The following is a 19,984-nucleotide window of genomic DNA, read 5'->3' on the forward strand; positions in this document are numbered from 1 at the left end:
CCCTACAGAGGAGTCTTTGTTTACAGTTTCAGGAGTGAGGCTAAAGCCAGAAATGTGTGACCTGTTGGTCTCCTACCGGAAAGGTCACCTCCCAACCCAGTTTAGCAAATGCTGGTGAAAGAGAGGGCGACATCACCAATATCCTTTCAGGTAAGTGGTCCCAATAGTGAGCCTCCTTATGCGTGGGAGTGAACATTCATCACTTCCAGGTGGAGAGGAGGACACTGTTCACAGATTCAGAGCCTGTTCTGTGTCTGGCTCTTTATTCCCACTCTAGGGACAGGTGGCCTAGCCCCCTCTGGGTACAGTCAGTCACAGGGAGGATGATAATGTGCATCTCCTGTCTCTCTCTCTCCCAGAGGAATAGTAAGACTCCCAAGACAAAACTGACAAGTCATTGGAAGGCCTTTAACTGACACATGTGGAATAAATTATTGCACTGTAATGTCACATTCTCTCAACCATGAAGTTTTCTTCATCAGCTGATAGAACAAAATCAGAGGTTGAAAACCATCCCCATTGGCTCAAGACTGAGGAGTGTCCTGGGATGTGGGACATTCAGTGCTAAAATTGGCATAGACCTGGGTAAACCAGGATAGTTGGTCACCCCCAAATGCCAAAGAAGACCTGGTTCAGGGCCTGGCCCTCCCCAGGAGATGGTTTTAGATGCCTATGAGAGTCTAGTCATCACTGCCCCAGGCCTTTTAGGCCACCCCTTCTGCACAGTTGGTCACAGGGAGTTCTCCATTCAGGGTGAGTTCTAGGAACAAGGTCCTGATTGGGAGCTATCCACAATGTCTCAGACACAGCTACTCTCCTTAGTCAACCCAGGTAGCCCAGCCTTCCAAGCAATCTTGAGGAAGAAGGGTACTATAGAGAATTTTTCTGAAATTACCACACCCTAAAAGGAGTTCTGCTGGTAGGCATAGGAAGCCAGGTGGGACAACTGCAAAAGCCATCATAGTAGAGACACCCCTAGATGTGACAAGAGCACATCCCATATGGGGCCTTCCACAGTGGGGGGGGGGGGGGGGAAACAATAATCCAGATAGAGGGATCAAGGTGGGGCCCATGCACAAAGCCAGCCAGTCACCTGGCCCTTTAGGTGACCCTGGCTATATCCCAAGCCACAAGCATTAGACTATGGTTTGACCACCCATTTGGAAACCACAGCTTGGCCATGCTTCCTGATAGAACTTTCAGGGCCTAGATAGTAATCACTGGTGTGCTCCCCACACCTGCCAGCTCATAAGATAATTCACAGGGCAGGATTCAGCTCTTTGCCACTTTCTCTTGGATCTCTCTTTGGCTGTTGGTATTTAAAGGCATGTAAAGATGCTTGCCTCCTGGATTTTCTAAGATCACTGTATTTAGAAATTTGGAAAGATCAGGGTGCCTGGGTGGCTCAGTCAGTTTAGCGTTCGACTTCAGCTCAGGTCATGATCTCATGGTTCATGAGTTCAACCCCTCATCTGGTTCTGTGCTGACAGCTCAGAGGCTACAGCCTGCTTCAGATTCTGTCTCGCTCTCTCTGCCCGTCTCTCTCTCTCTCAAAAATAAATAAACATTTAAAAAAATGTTTAAGAAATTTGGAAAGATCAAGGAAGTTTAGAATTATAGCTGTTCCTCATAACATTTTATAAAATACCCAAGTTTGTATTTTGACAGTATACAATTGGAATTACAATAGGCAACACGATAATATGGTATTTCCCAAGCACAATACTTTCTAAAGCAGAGATTTTACTGTATAATTATGTCATTTTAAACCCACTAGTTATGAAAATAGGATGTACTTTAGCTACATTCTCTAAAGATTTGCCCTTCATAAAATTATCAAAGACATTGATAGAAATGGTCTCAGGTGGTGGTGTTCCATAAGCATTACTATTACTTCTGTTATTGTTGTTATTTTATTTTACAAGCAGCCAGAGGGTAGGGAGATAACCCTGCCTCTCTGGTCTTCAATGACTTTCCACAAAGGATTATTACCTGTAGGTATAAAATGGTCACAATAGAAAGTCAATTAAATGCAGCACGTCGAACTTAGTGCCTTTGCCAGCAATTGAGAGAGGGAGGAAGCAGATTTAGCCTCAATTGGAGTAATCTCGTGATATCCCTAGGCCCTTGGTATTAATGTAAGGAGATAAAACCGTAGGAGACGAACCACAATAGGGAAAATCTAGAGCAATTAAACTGTTTAATAAATGGCTTGGGATCAGCAAAATCTGGGTGTGCTGGAGTTAAACCAACTAAAGGTAATCACATGGACACGTGGGGCCTGTAAATTTTTTCCACTAAATTGAATTTATGTTAAAATATTCACTTTTCAGAAGATCCAAAATGTAAATTGGGATATTAGGACTTGTAACTGGCAGCAATGCCTCAAAATTAAAACTCTTATCCTCAAAATGTCAGTTTCAGGAATGGAAAAAAAATGCATACTGATGTCTACAATAGAGAAATAGAGGGGAACTAAAATTTACTGGGTATATTATTGTGTCAGGCACTTTACACATTTTATTTCCAACCTTGGCATGTTTTGAACAGTGGGATATGGTATATCCAGAGATCAATTATTTTTAAAGCTTTTTTAGTTCTTATTACCAGGGGCAAGATGCTGTCTCTGTTATAATTTATTATTATCTTTTCTATCAATGTATGGAATTCTATCAATAACTTTGCATCAATGTTTAACACATTTTCCTTACTCAATCTGACTCATGTCTTTTGATTTTGTTTATTCTTCATTCACTTCCAGGGCCACATTACTACTGTTTCAGTTTTAATTTGCTTTGCCTTACTAAGAAGCTTCAAACCTAACTCCACCATGGACCTGGGTTTTCATACCATCACCTGTGATCTGGAATATTGTAAATATGATGTCCAAGGCAACAGACATGATACTTGAAGAAAAAGCAATGAATGGTTATTGCTCTTGTCATATACCCAGAATTTAGCAGTGATTAGCTCAAAAATTAGACACAGACTTAAAGAGTCTAAGAAGAGGATTTATGAATAATTTCATCTGTTTTGTTATTTGATAAAGAGATCCCTAGGCCAGAAGGACTACAGGACAGATGAAAGGCTAACAATTAAAAGAATCTGGAGACTGAGCGGGTGCTTACAGAGGCCTGTCCCTCCTGCGTTCACTTACAATTTCCCCCCAACAAAAAGACTTCTGTGGCAAGGAGAGGATTAGTCTAAAGTTTAGAAAAGTCTCATAGAAGATGGTTTCTCGGATAAAGTTGTCAACAAAAGGACTGGCTTAAGACTCTTTGTTAAGATTTCTTAGGGGGTGCTTCTCTCTTCATTATCTGGATTATCAAAACACACTACTACCCCACTCCAGCTAGATTTTAGAAGTTTGGATTGAGCTCCCAGTTAGATTAAAATTTTTGGCTATCTCCTTCTACTCAATCTCAGTTATCAGTGATGATAGCAAAAGCAATGAGGAACCTAAGCTCTGATTTGATGATGGAGATACTGAATAGTAGGAACAAAGAGTTCCAAAGATGTAATTCAAGCCCTGTTACACCATCAGACACACACACATGTGCTCACACACACAACCCCCAAATAAAATGAGAGATCTGTCTCAGCTAACACATGTATCATTTTCTGTAATGACTCCTTCTAAAAGAAGCCAGGGAAACTCAAATTACTTCATCTAGGGATCATCTACTCAGGAAACATAGTAGCCTAGAAATCAGAGACTTCTATGTATCCTTTAGAAGAACAAGGAAGAACTAATGAAGAAAGAATTAAAAAATAGTACCTATAGACCCAAAGTCTTCCCAAAGATGGGAAAAGGAAAAATGCATACAAATAACCCAAAGAAATCTACCTTAGTAAGTATTGGATTTTCATGAGGTGTTTGACAAAACCTCTCCAAACATACCTGAGATGAAACTGTGTGGGCTGGATTATGGGACAGATATATGTGCTCAATGAGTGGTGGTTTTTCAACCTAGAGAAAAGCTAATAGTGGTATGGTACAAGGTACAGTCTTAAGTCCCATCCTGGCCAAATATTTGTATTAATCACCTGAATAAAATCAGAGAAGGTCCACAATTTATTCATATAATCATTGAAGTAAGTAGTTATAATTAATGTATTACTTCCATTTTACCAAAGAGGAAATTAAAACTCAAAGAAGTTAAATAACCCATCCATGGAGTATACCAGAGCTAAGCTACAAACCTCAGGTCTGGGTGTCTCCAGTGTGTATGATCTTTCCAGTAATCACATACCTATCAGATCTGGAGAATACACAGTTCTTGAAGAAGCACCTGGTATTTACCACTGGATCATAATTCAAAAGACTAAGCCCTTGCTAAAAGCTAATGTGTATGTACCACTATATACCTATTAGAATGGCCAAGTTCCAGAACACTGACAACACCAAATGCTAGCAGGGATGTGGAACAACAGAGGAACTCTTGCTCGTTGCTGGTAAAAATGCAAAATAGTACTTTGGAAGACAGTTGGGCAGTTTTTTACAAGCCTAAGCATACTCTCTTACCTATGATCCAGCCACCGTGCTCCTAGGCATTTACACAATGGAGCTGAAAACTTATGTCCACACAAAAATCTACACATAGGTGTTTATTCATAATCATCAAAACTTGGGCACAACCAAGATGTCCTCCAGTGAGTGAGTGGATAAATAAACTGTGGTATATCCAGACAACAGACAATTATTCAGAACTTAAAAAAAATGAACTAGCAAGCCATGAAAAGACATGAAGGAGCCTTAAGTGAATATTACTAAGACAAAGAAACCAATTGAAAAGACTGCATACTGTATGATTACAACTATATGACATTCTGGAAAAGGCAAAACTATAAAGACAGTAAAAACATCACTGGTTGCCAGGAGTTAGGAGGGAGGGATGAATAGACAGGGTACAGAGGACTTTTAAGGCTGTATAAATAAGTATGATGCTATAATGGTGGAGATGTGCCATTATAAATCTGTCCAAACCTATAGAATGTACAAGACCAAGAATGAATCCTAATGTAAACTTATGGGCTTTGGATGATAATGATGTGTTGGTATATGTTCATCAATTATAACAAATGTACCATTCTGATAGGGGGAGGCTATGCATGTGGGTGGGGAGGGGGCAAGAGTTATTTGGAAAGTCTCTGTAACTTCTGCTGAACATTGCTATGAATGCTAATATTGCTCTAAAAAGTTACGTCTATTAAAATCAAACAGATTGCCTGAGTGGTTCAGTCAGTTAAGCATCTGACTCTTGGTATCAACTCAACTTCTGATCTCATGGTCATGGGATCAAGCCCCACATCAGGCTCTGCGCTGACAGCATGAAGCCTCCTTGGGATTCTCTCTCTCTCTCCCTCCCGCCCCCCTCTATGCCCCTCCCCCACTCTGTCTCTATGCCTCTCCCCCACTCATGCACACAGGCATGCACTCTGTCTCAAAATAAATAAACATTTAAAAACAAACTAACAGGGGCGCCTGGGTGGCGCAGTCGGTTAAGCGTCCGACTTCAGCCAGGTCACGATCTCACGGTCCGGGAGTTCGAGCCCCGCGTCAGGCTCTGGGCTGATGGCTCAGAGCCTGGAGCCTGTTTCCGATTCTGTGTCCCCCTCTCTCTGCCCCTCCCCCGTTCATGCTCTGTCTCTCTGTCGCAAAAATAAATAAATGTTGAAAAAAAAATAAAAACAAACTAACAAAAACCCCTAAAGAGCTATTGGGCAACAAAGCAATATAACATTTATTCCTATAAAATTTTATCTGATTTCATTTCTTGCACTTTAGACTTAAAATGTCAGCAAGTTGGGGCGCCTGGGTGGCGCAGTCGGTTAAGCGTCCGACTTCAGCCAGGTCACGATCTCGCGGTCCGTGAGTTCGAGCCCCGCGTCAGGCTCTGGGCTGATGGCTCAGAGCCTGGAGCCTGCTTCCGATTCTGTGTCTCCCTCTCTCTCTGCCCCTCCCCCGTTCATGCTGTCTCTCTGTCCCAAAAAAATAAATAAACGTTGAAAAAAAAATGTTTAAAAAATAAAATGTCAGCAAGTTAAGTAAAACCGTGACTTAGTGGAAGTTGGCATTTTTAAGTACAATGTGTCTGGCTGTCCAGGAAAGATAATGCCAACACTTTTAGGTGATATAAATGAAAGAATAATAAGATGGTGTCCCAGAGAAGGGAAATAGTTTTCTCTCCACTGATCAGGTCACATCTAAATTATCGTTTATCTGTATCCATCACACTTTAAAAGAAACATCATATTGAAGTAAATATTTATTGTGTATCTATTAGCTTACAAATCTAATTCTGTTCTGTCCTCTCCACAAGACTAAGAGGTAAGTGTAGTTATTTTACAGAGAAGAACACAGAACCAAATTTAAGTAGATTTGATGCTCAGACTCTCTGTCCCCAAAGTCTGTACTTTCCCTACCCCAAAATGCAACTCTGTACAGCAAGCTCCAAGGATGGCTACTAGGGGACTAGAGGGTGTGGAGGCCAAGGCACAAAGAGGAATAGTCCAAAAAGAGAAAACCCAGGGGGCAGAGAAACTCCCTCCAGAGGATTGAGAGTTCTCATAAAGAGGCTAGCCCTCTACTGGGTGGCTGTGGAGCCAAGACAAATACATTGAAAACTCAGAGATCCTACTTTTGATACAGCAGGAAGAGTCCTTGAACAATTTCACTTGCCTACTACCAATGGAATGAGTTCCCACAACAGTAAGGGGCTTCCTCTGCACCCCCAGAAGACATAGAAAGCTATAGGACAGATCCCCATATTGTGGTTTAGAATAACTGACCTCTAAGGTCCCATCCAATCCCAAGATTATTAAGGACTTTTGAACAGCTGTGGAATACTATACGTCGAATTATAGTGAGATCTTATTGTTGCAAGAACAGGTAGACTTTTGATCTTTTTTAAAGATTTTTTTAAAGAAGTAATTGATAAAATTATGCCCTTTAATTATAATGGAAAATAAATCATGCTTGTGCTTTATTCTTTTTCTCCTTTAATTAGTGGATCTGAGGCACCTGGGTGGCTCAGTTGGTTGAGCACCCAACTCTTGATTTCAGCTCAGGTCATGATTTTACAGTTTGTGGGATCAAGCCCCACATCAGGCTTACATTTCACTGACAGTGCAGACCCTGCTTGGAATCTCTCCCTCTCTCTCTGCCCCTCTCTTGCTCTCTCTCTCTCGAAATAAATAAACTTAAAACATTGGTGGATCTGCCTATTCAAAAGCTTAATAAAAATTATATATAAAACACAAAAACATCATTGTAGTCTTCCTCCCTTATTTTGTAAAAGGAGCATTCCTGGTGCTTATACATATTTTTTCCCATGTTTTTGTTGATTCTTTTGTATAGACATACACTTGACCTTTGAAACATAATTTATAATGCAATTTGATATATCATTCTAATGATGCTTACTTTCTCAGTCACTAATACTACTCACCTAATATTTCTGTCTCCCAGGCTCCATAATTGGATGGCACTCCCTGGTCCTCTGGTAAGTAGATAAGTCTGTATGATTAGTGCTGGCCAGTGAATTGTGAGTGGAAGTAATATATGTCACTTCTGAGCCAAGCGTTCATTTGATTGCCAGTGCAATACTCTCTAGATCTCTTTTTATTTTTGCCTTCTGTTACAGTGACTAGCAGCATTCAGGGTGGTCCTAAAATGAGGACATGTAGAACAGAGTCCCCAGATGACATGTGATGAATATATAATGAGAAAGACAAATAAAGCTTTGTTTCAAGCCACTAATATTTGGGAATTATTTGTTATTGTGGTATTACCTAACCTATCCTGGCTAGTACTGAGTCACTGTCCAACATGGTAGTTACTAGCTATACGTGACTATTTATGTATAAATTTAAATTTAATTAAGTCAATTCAGTCCCTCAGTGACACTAATCACATTTCAAGAGGTCAAGAGCCACATGTGGCTAGTGACTACCACAATGCACACTGAAGGTATAGAACATATCCATCCCTACAGAAAGCTGGTGACATAACAGTGGTAGGAGTTTTAATAACATCTTACTTTCCTTGATACTTTAAGTGTGCATCTAATACCACCTTGGAGTTATTCTCAAAAAGTGTCACTTTTATAAAACAAAATCTCTGGCAGTGTACAATGGAGATTGCCTTCTGGAGGAAAATAAATCACTTTGGACAGTTACATTTCTTAGAACTAGAGGGCTCAGAGGTCTTTTCCTGTAGGATATATAGCAGAAGATTGACACATTTTAGTTACTCTTGACAACTTTCATAAATGAAAGTCTCACATATCCCCACTCCTATTTTAGTCCATCTTCTCTGCCTATTCACATTTTCTACTTCTAACTCCTCTGTATCCTTAAGTAGGTTAATAGGCACGTGTTATAAGATCTGAGGTGCTCAGTAATGATTCATCCAAGTTTATTAGCATCCTTGTAAACAATTGTTCCTACTGTAAAAACTACCATTGGATATTATAAGAAAGTCTTGTAGGAGACCCAAACTGAACCAAGATATAAAATAACTCCTCCCATATATTTATTAATTCATTCAACAACCATCTAAACACTAGAAATACAAAAAGTAAATTTCTCCCAAGGATTTTATAGTCTAATGGAGAATTAGATAGAAATAAATACAAGATCCAATGACAACATAACCATCTGTCCTATCAAAGAGGAGATGACAGTTAATCTTTATCTTAAAATGAGAGTTTGCCAGGCAGGCAGTCAAGGGGGTGAAAACAAGATAGCCACTTCTATAACACTCCATGTTAGTTATACTTTAAATAAGTAAGTAAGTAAATAAATAAATAAGCCTGAATGAGGGAAATACAGAAGGGATAAGATATTTTTAGCTGTAAGGAATTGAAAATCCCAAATAAATAGTTTAATTCATGAGGATATTATTTCACATAAGTCTGGACATAGGTGGTTCCAAGATTGATTAATTTGATGGGTCAATGACATCAACAACCCAGGTTCTTTCCATTTTTCTTCACTATATTTTCAATGTCCTTCATTGCCTTATTCTCAAGCTGTTCTAATCATTGTCACTAGAGGCTACCACAGTTTCAGGCATCACATAGGGGCACAACAATGTCCAGTTGAAGAATAGGGCATCTTTTACTGTGTGCTTCTTTTTCAAAGAAAGCACCATTCTCTTCATATCTTAGTGATCAGACTGTCACATCTCCACTCCTAAATTGCTAGCAAGAGTAATACGATAACTGCTTTAGAATGATCATCAACTACTCCTTCTATGAAGCTAGGATCACCTTTCCTGGGGAGGGGGGGCAAACTTCTGAATACTCACAGCTTTCTCATAACTGAGGAATAAATGGGAACCACTGTTGAATAGACAAGCAACAGTTGATTCTGGAGTCTAAGGGTGCAAGCAGCAGTGTGGGTGGTGGTGAAGAATGGCTATAAGCTTTCCAGTCTGGGGTCTGGATAACTTGTTACATAATTTATAGTCAGGTAATTAGTTTGGGAGAGAAGGTCATGAGCTCATTTCTGGACATACGGAGTTTGAGGCATGCATCAGTTATAACTGCTGACCTGGGACCAGGAAGTGAGGACTGGCTATGTGTGGGCATCACCTACATAATAATGTCTTTGAAGTCTCAAAGATATGATTGCCAAAAAGAACATATATAAATAGAAGAAGCACAAGTCTGAAAGATGAATCAGCAAAAGAGACAAAGCATCAGCGGCTAGATTTTGATGGGTTGGAGGGGGCGGAGCAAAAAACAAGAATCATTCTGGGTGACAAAAGATAAGAAGAATGTTCTAAGAATGAATGACCTACAGAGAAAAACGTCAGGGGGCTGTACACTAAGGCTGGCCATGGATTTTGGTGGGTACTGGTCATCAGTGACCTATAAGGGAGTAGTTTTTTTTTTTTTTTTTTTAATTTTTTTTTTTTCAACGTTTATTTATTTTTGGGACAGAGAGAGACAGAGCATGAACGGGCGAGGGGCAGAGAGAGATGGAGACACAGAATCGGAAACAGGCTCCAGGCTCCGAGCCATCAGCCCAGAGCCCGACGCGGGGCTCGAACCCACGGACCATGAGATCGTGACCTGGTTGAAGTCGGACGCTTAACCGACTGCGCCACCCAGGCGCCCCGGGAGTAGTTTCTATAGAATGGTGGTCATAGAAAAATATGGTGGGTTAAAGAGAGAGTAGTAAGAAAGTAGAAGCAAGGACTATCTTTCAGAAACTTCCGTGAAATGATGCAAAAGATGGAGTACCAGCTAAAGTGTGGAAGGGCTGAAGGAAGAAAAATGAAAGAAGTTGGAAGCATCCATGCATAATCTAAACACACAAGGCATGCTCCTCCTGAAACTTAGACTTCTCCCCAATATCCACACAGTCAGCTCCCTTGCCTACTTCAAGCCTTTGTGCCAATGCTGCCCATCTCTTTCAAACATGGGGATAATGATAGTTTCTATCTCAGAGCTGCCTGTGAGGATTGAGTTAATACATTTAAAAAAAAATTTTTTTTAACGTTTATTTATTTTTGAGACAGAGAGAGACAGAGCATGAATGGGGGAGGGTCAGAGAGAGGGAGACACAGAATCCGAAACAGGCTCCAGGCTCTGAGCAGTCAGCACAGAGCCCGACACGGGGCTCGAACTCACGGACCGCGAGATCACAACCTAAGCCGAAGTCGGACGCTTAACCGACTGAGCCACCCAGGCGCCCCTAAAGTATTTTAAATAGTGCCCGGCAGATAGCAAGCTAGTAGCAGCACTGGTGGTGGTGGTGATGGTCCTAGTGGTAGCGGTGGTGTGTCTATGAAAGTGATGGTCCTGGTGGTGGTGGTGGTGATGGTGGTAGTTGTAGTCACATGGTGGTAGTAGTCACGGTAAGATGGAAGAGAAAGGGACCAAGGAAATGAAAGGTGCCAAAGCCATGGTATTGCAGCTAACAAGGTAAGGCAGGAGTCCAGGAGGACAATAAGAAATCGAACTGAAGAATAAAAGACTTACATTAGGGTTTAAAAATGAAGTTGAGGAAGGAAAGGGGACCACACCTCATTCTGGCTGTCTGTGACTGTGGCTCCCTATGGTAAGCCTGGCTAAGTTAAAGTTGCGCGCACTTTTACAATGAAGTACACTTGGGTTTTATTAGTGTCTTGCTCTAATAAACACTCAAAAATGAAGATGGGTGTGTTAGGGGCACCTCGCTGGCTCTGTCAGTAGAGCACACAACTCTTGACCTCTAGGTTGTGGGTCAAGCCCCATGTTGGGTGTAAAGATTACTAAAAAATAAAATCTTTAAAAAGGGCGGGGGGGGGGGTGGGAGATAGCTGTTTTAAAATATAAATATTTTTCTTTCCAGGGGCGCCTGGGTGGCTCAGTCGGTTAAGCGCCTGACTTCGGCTCAGGTCACGATCTCACAGCTTGTGGGTTTGAGCCCCGCGTCAGGCCCTGTGCTGACAGCTTGGCGCCTGGAGCCTGCTTTGGATTCTGTGTCTCCCTCTCTCTCTGCCCCTCCCTCCACTCGCACACTCTCTCTCTCTCTCAAAAATGAATAAACGTTAAAAAAATTTTTTTTAAATATTTTTCTTTCCAGACAAATTTCAATTCCTGCAGATTTGTATGAAATGTAATAGTAGCACTGATTTGTGTTTGGTGCTCTAAGATTTTTTTTTTTGCCTTTTTTTAGTTTTGTAGGTATTCTGTAATTTATTATGTGTAAACAATATTTGAGGAAAGATCTAGGAGATTCAAGGTAGGAAATGCAAAAGGTCAGGCTAATAGTACTAACAGAGCCCACTAATATGGCCACAAAGGGCCACACATCTCTAGAAAAGACAATTCCCCAAAAGGGTAGCTGGGGAAGGCAGATAAAAGACCAAAGTTGGGTCATGTGACAGGTGTCACTTGAGTAACGGTACTGGGGCCAGAGATAAAAGCCCACTCCTTCTGGTCACATGACACAGCTTCATTACGCTCCCAGCGGGGGGTTAGAGAGTCTGGATGCCATTTTTACTTATTTATTTATTTGTGTGTTTTTTTCCCTTATTCTGTGATAATGAGAAAATGTTTAAACTCCCATCTCTGTGTTTAAACATTTCTCCCTGCTGACAGCAGCGGGATACCCCTTGATCAACTGTCAGATTGGAAAGTGCAATTTTTCTGGAAAGTAAACAGCATGTTAGCTGGTTGGAAATAATTTTCTGTTTATTGGTAGCTGTTAGTCCGGGAGTGATGGAGCCCTGTGACAGCACTTGTCAAGTGAAGAATACAAAACAAGTTTGGAAATACCTTTAAGACATAGTTTTGACAATAGGGCCTTACTATTTTTTGATAGAAATGTACTCTAAAAAAGTTAAGTTAAAATGGGCAAAAAAAAACTTTCCCAGTGTCACCAGCTCCTGGAGATCCTTCCGGCAAAACTGACACAGAATCTAAGGAAAACTCATGGAATGCTGGAGTTGGAAAGGTCCTTAACAGGACTAAATCCAACCCCCTTTGTTACCACTGGGGAAACTGAGACCCAGCCAAATGCCTTGGACTCATCTCACAAATAAGAAGAAAACATATTAACTACCAATATAATAAAGAATAAGGGTTATATTTGCTTTTCAAATTCATGTGTGAAAATAAATGGAAAAGACTGGTGGAAGCTTTTTAAACATTTGGACCTACATTTACTTAACATCCAAGTTTAAGAGCTTATGTATAATGTGGATTGTTTTTGTGGAGTGGCTAAAAGGACATCCTCATAGTCCTTCACAGATTAAACACACTGTCATTAGGGGAAAAAATGGCTCCAAGAGAAGTAATATATATTCTCAAACTATATATTGTGATCAGTCAATATCTATCTTGAATTAGGCTAAATTTGAGGTCCCAATTTGTCCCAGAATTTGCTTCCCTTCTTCCTGATAGAAAAGTATTGCCAGTTGTCAATTAGGAGTCTTCACCTAGATGTTTCCAACAAATATGTGAAGCCTTATATGTCCAAATGTCTTCTCCCCCATATCACAAACAGAGCGTTCTGTTTCTCCAATCCCATTTCAGTTAACAGCAACACCGTCCACCCAATTGTCTGCTCCTTCTACCTACTTCCAAAATACCTTCCAATCTGTTTTCTCCTCTCCATCTCCACTGCGAGGCCACAGACCTGTGGTTCTCAAAATAAGGTCCCTTCATCAGCAGGAGCAGCATCACCTGGAAAATTGTTAGAAATGCACATTTTCAGGCCCCACCCTGGATCTTCATAATTGGAAGGTAGGGCCCGTAAGTCTGCATGTTAACAAGCCTCAAAGGTGATTCTAATACACTGAAGCTTGAGAACCACAGCCCTGGTGGTATTCTCCAGGTCCTGCCCGGTAGTCCTCTAACTGGCCTCCCATCCACCAGTTCTTTTGTCTCCATACCAATGATTCTCAACTTTGCCTGAATTGGAGTCACATTGGGGAGGTTTGTTTTTTTAAAGACCAATTTCTGGGTCCCACTGCCGGGAATTCTTAATCTGGTGTGTAGCCTTAGGCATCAGGATTGTTTACAGCTCCCCATGTGATTCTGATGTGCAGCCAGGGCACAGCTCCACATTGAAGCCAGGGCTCTCTTGTTATGATGTCACTATCTCCCTGGAAAAACTTCATTCAGTCATAGGATAATTCTGAACGGGATGTTTCAACATGGCCCCAATGGACTGCTCTAGCTGGTTCCATCATCCTCTAGTGTCTATACTCAGCCACACGGAATTTTTCATCATTCACAAAGGCAATATTCTGTTTATAGCCCTAGACTTTTGCAAGTTCTGTTCCCTCTGCTTGGAACTTTCTTCTACCTTCTGCCTAGTGGATTGCCATTCATCTTCAAGACTTAACTCAAAAGTCACCTTCCCTGATTCCTCCAGCCCACAGTTAGTTGCTCTCCCCCTGGGATCCCAGAGCACTTCTTTGCTATTACAAATCCTATGTTCCCATAGGATTGTAATTATTAGTTGATACTTCTTCCTCCTTTACTAAAACTGACTGCATAAGGAACAGGTCAAAAGAATGCTTTGTTTTTTAATTTTATCCCCAGTGTGTAGCATAGACATTGAGAAGATGTTCAGTAAATATTGGTTAAGTGCATGAATTGAAAACATAATCAACAACACTTGCTATATCTTTGAGATCAAATCATAGTGCCATTCTGCTTTTCATTCCAGAAACAGTAAAGCTCATATGGCTTCATTTATATATACAACAGGGAGTCAACTAGACGTACACTCTGTCATTTGCTGGCCTTCATTTTCTAATCTTTAAAATAGCATCAGGGCATCTGGTTAGCTCAGTTAAGCATCCAACTTGATTTCAGCTCAGGTCACGATCTCACAGTTCATGAGTTCAAGCCCCGCCTTGGGCTCTGCAATGAACTGAGCAGCGGGCCTGCTTCAGATTCTCACTCTCTGCCCCTCCCCCACTTTCACACATGCACACAAGCACTCTCTCTCAAAATAAATAAATAAACATTTAAAATAGCGTCAATAATACCTGCTTGGTAGAATGAGTATGAGGATTCATTATGTAACACTCAGCAGCATGCTTGACACAGAATAGGCACTAAATAAGTTTCAATTTTTATTATCATAGTAAGTAAAACTAACTGAAAACAAAGTTCAACTAAGAAGCACGTCTGTTTATTCATCTGTCTCCACCTTCAGCGTGTGAGCTCCTGATAGGCAGGAAATGTCTTATTTATCTATGCGTCCTCTGGGGCTGGGAACACAGTAGGCATTCATTAATTAATTCAGTCACTCACTCAAGAGCATTTATTAAGCTAATGAATGAAATAAATAGTATCTGGGTTAGAAGGAAAGGGTCACTGTATGGAGGGCATAAGCTCACACATTTGCCCATCTTACAAAACAGAATCCACAATCTTAGTAGTTGGAAGATAGTTAGAGATTATCTTTAAAACTCCTTATTTATAGGTGAGAAAATGGAGATACCCACCCAGGAAAGCTATTTTAATTTCAATACTAAATACAGAATTTCTGGGTTATGAATCAATGCCGATCAAGTAGGAATTCAAGTCCATGTTTGTAAAAGTTGGCCCTAACGGTGGCTTGCTGAGTGAACAATAACTAGGACAGCACCTGAATTTTCACATGATGAGAAACTGGAAGGTTGAGAAGGAAAAATATCGCTGATGGCAACTTTGAGTATTGTCAATTCCAGACTATATATAAAACAAAGCAAAACAAAACAAAATAAAATAAAAGCACGTCTTACCTAATAGGTATGGGTTACCCCGTCCTTTCAAAAGGCAGGCAGGAAACACAATTTGGGTCACTTAACAAGTGTTTATTTAAGCAACAGCAAAACAGATAAAAGTTTTGAGCAGATATAATTGCAGAAATAAGCCTCTTTTAAAAAAATCACCTCAATAGATAGGTCTCCAAAATCTGAGTCATTCCCAGGAGGTCTGAAGGCTACTTTTAGCTTTCAGGGCAGTGTAGTGTGGAGTTTCCCAGGTGAGCCAGAGTGACTGAACTTGGAAGTCAAGAAGTCTGCTCTGGTGGTTAAGATTGTGACAGCCAGGAGTGTTGATCACAGATGTGCGGCAGAAAAATACAGGGGGCTCTTTGTGACAAACATCCCACGCCACCCGGCCTCGGTGCCCTGATCTACAGGAAGCACCTCCATGTAACACCCTTCCTAGGAGGCATCCACACCCTCCCCTCACCCTTGCGTGCAAGCCCAAAAATAAAATTTAGGCCTTGCATTAGTTTGCTATGGCCACCACAAAATACCACAGACTGGGTGGCTTTATTTATTTTCTCACAGTTCTAGAGGCAGGTAGTCCAAGATCAAGCTGTGTGCAGGGTTAATTTCTTCTGAGATCTCTCCTTGGCTTGCAGACACCTTTTTCCCATGTCCTCACATGATACCCCTTGGTATATGTTATCTGTGCCCTAATGTCCTCTTCTTAAAAGGACACTAGCACCCACCCTCATTTAACTTAATCACCTATTTAAAAACCTTATCTCCAAATACAGTCACATTCTGAAGTATTGGGGATTAGGACTTCAATATATGAATTTTGTAGGCGACACAATTCAGCCCATAACAGTCCTCTTAGCTGCAAGAGGACTTCTTGCACAGAAAAATGAATGAATGAATGCAAGAACGAATGAATGAATGCACGAACGAATGAATGAATGATGATGAATGAATGCTCTAGACCAGCCAGACACGAAGCTGCAAACAATGCTATGTTTTTCTCTGGCTACTCTGGGTTTTTTTTGTCGCTATGTAAAAAGGCACTATGGGGGGGGTGGGGGGAGGCAGGAGTGGGGGTTAGCAGGCAGCCCCCAGCCCCAGATAACAGGCTGCTCTCCAGGAACACGTGTTAGAAAAAGTGCTTGATCAGAGTGTCAACTTGTGGGCCACGTAGGAACACTAAGTGGTTCTGTCTGTCACCTCCTCCACCCCCACTGGAATTTGGCCGTAATCTGATGGAAACACTTTGCCTACTTTCAGGAGAATTTTCCACTATCAGTAAGGCTGTTTTTCATACTTAGGCTATCACCAAAGGCTTTCAGAACAGCGGTACTGCTCTCCCCCTGGGAGGCGTGTGTATCTGAAGGGTAGCAGGATGTGGAACCAAAAGCCACTCTGTGCAGAATGTTCTATTAATTGAACTTCTCATTCACATTTAATTACAGCCTGTTTCCCTACCAGTGACTCTGGGCTAAACACTACTCCTGCAGCATCTCTTCATTAGTCCTGTGTTACAGCGGACAAAACTTGTGGGGGGCAACATGACAGATAAGCAAGAAGCAGGCAAGCTGTTTTCAAACTCAAACCCAGCCCATGTGGTTCCAAAGTCCGTTCCTGAACCTCTATGCATGCTGTCCTCATGTCCCTGTGAAGCAGCCCAAGTGACCTTCAGCAGCAGCTACGTGAGAAATGGTTACAGGTGCCAGTATAAGAGTCAGAGTGCCTGACCTCGCAGCTTCATTGCTAAATATTTTTGGGCAAGTTATTTAACCTCATTAGGCTTCAATTTCCTCATCTGTAAAAATAGGTCCAATAATAGTACTTGCCTATAAAGGGGTTATAGTGAGACTTGAAAGGGTCTGACCCACTAAGGGTATTCAATAAATGAGAGTTACTAGTATTATTACCTCACCACAAATACAATCAATATTACAGGTTTGTTCCCACTTAGGGGTGAATAAGCATGTGTGTTATTTCATGTTTCATGTTTCCATGAAAAAAAATAAGAGCCACTATTTAGTGAGCACTACTATGTGTCATGCAGTAGACTAGGTGCTTTATATACATGATCTGATGCGTCATATATATGACCTTATTTATTCCCTGTGGCCATCCTCCTATTCAGATGAAGAAAATGAAGCTCAGAGAGGTTGAATGACTTGCTTGAGGTCACACAGCTAAAAAATGATGGAGCTAAACTTTGGTTCCAGGACTGACTCCAGAGCCCACGATTCTAGCCACTAAGATACACACTGTCTCTCTGAAGTAATAAACTAAAAAAAAAAAAAAAAAAAAAAAAAAAAAAAAATCCCAAGAGTTGCTACCCTCAACTGCGTATAATCTTTTAAAGAAATTGCTTTGAAAGGTGCCAATTTATCCCATCAATGCTGCCATTGTTCCTACTCTTTGGCCCTCAGAACCATCCACAACCCTCACGAGAAAACTAGTCTTATTCAATTATATCAGCCTCATCTTTTAATCTAACATGGTATTACTTAACTCGATTATTCACCTTATTCCCCAGACTTTGATCTAAATGAATTTTGGCTGTTGTTAAAAATCAAATCCACCTTTAAAGCATAAAGATTTGCCCCCATCAAGATACTCCAAAGAATGTACTTAAGTGCCTAAAAAAGAAAGGAACCAGAGTGTTTTTAACAGTATCTTTGGAATAAGTGATTCGTCTTCCAAGGAGACTGCTTTGAAGGGGAGACTCATGTGGGATGCATAAGCTCTGGTATGTTTATTTAAAACATACCTTAAATTTCCTCAGATACATTCACAAGTAACTTGCCTGGAAGCCCCAGACACTCAACTGTTAAGGCAGGGGAAATTGATCAGGTCTCTGAGTCCTTTTCAACTGTATCTTTCTTGGACTTCTAAACTTTTATTCAGCAGATTATAAACATGAGCAAAAGAGTTCATTGAGGAAAGGAATCCCCACCTAAACAGACATCCTCACACATACACCTTGGACCAGTTCTCTGTTCTGCAATGCTGAGCCGTAAGCCAGAAATGGCAGTTGGTAGCTAGAGAGAGTTTTGGGCTCTGAAGGGACAAGTGAAGGGACAGTATTTGTGCAGCCTTTGTTGTTGTTGTCGTTGTCGTCATCGATAGGAAGTCAGTGATTCTCTAATTCATGGAGCTACCCTGAACTTAAATGCCTGCCAGTTGCTAGAAACCACGAGTTGCGCCTGATTTGGGTGCTGGATAACTTTTGACAAAATTTCTCCATTTGATTTTTACATGGCCTCCCATTTGATAGTTAATTCAATGTCAGATGCATGGGACTGTCCTTTGACACCCTTTCTTAGGAACCAACATTTGGTGAGTCAGGGTGGCTACCCCAGCCCAGACATTCTAACTGGGTTTAGGCTCTACATCAGACCCTACTTAAATCCCTTCTTCAAATCAACTCCAAGCACAGACCTTCTACTTTCTGCAGTAGTCTAACGTTGGTTTCTTTAAGCTCTCGTCATCTTACTTTTGCCTACACTGCTGCCCCATTTCTCACAAAGCTTCCCTGGTAACCATACTGTGCTTCCCAGATGTTCGCAACCCTGAAATATCCCAGATGACAAAATGTATACACATTGTACTTGTCCAAGTGAGTCCATCTTCACTTACTTTGGTCTAATTCCCCTTTGTCTTGTCAGTTAAATAGTAAAACTTTGATTCGCATAATAGGGAAAATAATGCCTCCCCCAAGATGTCCAGATTCTAACCCAAGAATCTGTGAATATGTTACATTATATGGCAAAGGGGAATTAAAGCCCTAGATGGAACTAAGCCTGCTATTTGGCTGACCTTAAAACAGGGAGATTATCCTGGATTATCCAGGTAGGCCTAATGTTATCACAATGTCTTCAAAAGTATGCGATGGAGGAGGAGCTTAGAGCAACGTGATGCAGAACTGGAGGCAGAAGAGGAGGTCAGAGCAATGTGATAATAGAATCGAACACACTATTGCCGGCTTTGAAGATGGAGGAAGAGGACCATGAGCCAAGGAGAATGAGCAGCCTCTATGAAGCTGGAAAAATCAAGGAAACAGATTCTTCCCTAAAGCCTCACAAATGGAATGCAATCCTGCTGAAACCTTGCTTTTAGCCCAGTGAGATGCATTTTAGACTTATGAACTACAGAATTTAAGATAATAAATTTGTGTTGTCTTAAGCCACTAAATTTATGATTCTGTGATTTGCTACAGCAGCAATAGAAGATATAGTTACCTAGGACCTAAATAACGAGAAAATACAATTCACTGACATTTTTTCTGCTTATCACTTTCAAGAGAAGTATCCAAATCTCAAGAAAAGTTGAAATTAACAACTTACTAAAGGGCGCCAGGCTGGCTCATTCAGTTAAGTGTCCGACTTCGGCTCAGGTCATGATCTCCCGGTCTGTGAATTAGAGCCCCTGGTTGGGCTCTGTGCTGACAGCTCAGAGCCTGGATCCTGTTTCAGATTCTGAGTCTCCCTCTCTCTCTGCCCCTCCCCCTTTTATGCTCTCTCTTGGTCTCAAAAATAAATTTAAAAATATATATTAAAAAAAATTTTAATTAACAACTTACTTTTAAGCAAGATCTTAAATTGGGTTCTTTGGAAACAGACTCTGAGATGGAAAGTTGGGGGCCACTGGTTTCTTAGGGAGAGCTCTCAGGGGGTGCACATTTAAAGAGTGAGGACCCAACAGAGGGAGACGCTGGCCTGCAAAGCAACTGGATCTGAGGCCTTAGCAGACCCCATGGGCAAC

At 41.1% G+C, this 19,984-nt stretch overlaps 1 protein-coding gene across 2 annotated transcripts in view; it reads left to right on the plus strand.

Moving 5' to 3' along the window:
• CDK15 (cyclin dependent kinase 15) overlaps positions 1 to 5,235 on the plus strand; it is an 84,509-nt gene extending 79,274 nt beyond the window's left edge. For both annotated transcript variants that reach the window (XM_086719288.1, XM_025935194.2), the window contains exons 13-14: positions 9 to 150; positions 2,762 to 5,235. In XM_086719288.1, the coding sequence (XP_086575414.1) occupies positions 9 to 118 (110 nt within the window). In that variant the 3' untranslated portion in view covers positions 119 to 150; positions 2,762 to 5,235. The remainder of the gene's footprint in view (positions 1 to 8; positions 151 to 2,761) is intronic.
• The last annotated feature ends 14,749 nt before the right edge of the window (positions 5,236 to 19,984 follow it).

The sequence above is a fragment of the Puma concolor genome, chromosome C1, assembly GCF_028749965.1.
Source record: "Puma concolor isolate L17-30 chromosome C1, mPumCon1.1.hap2, whole genome shotgun sequence".
Taxonomy (NCBI): domain Eukaryota; kingdom Metazoa; phylum Chordata; class Mammalia; order Carnivora; family Felidae; genus Puma; species Puma concolor.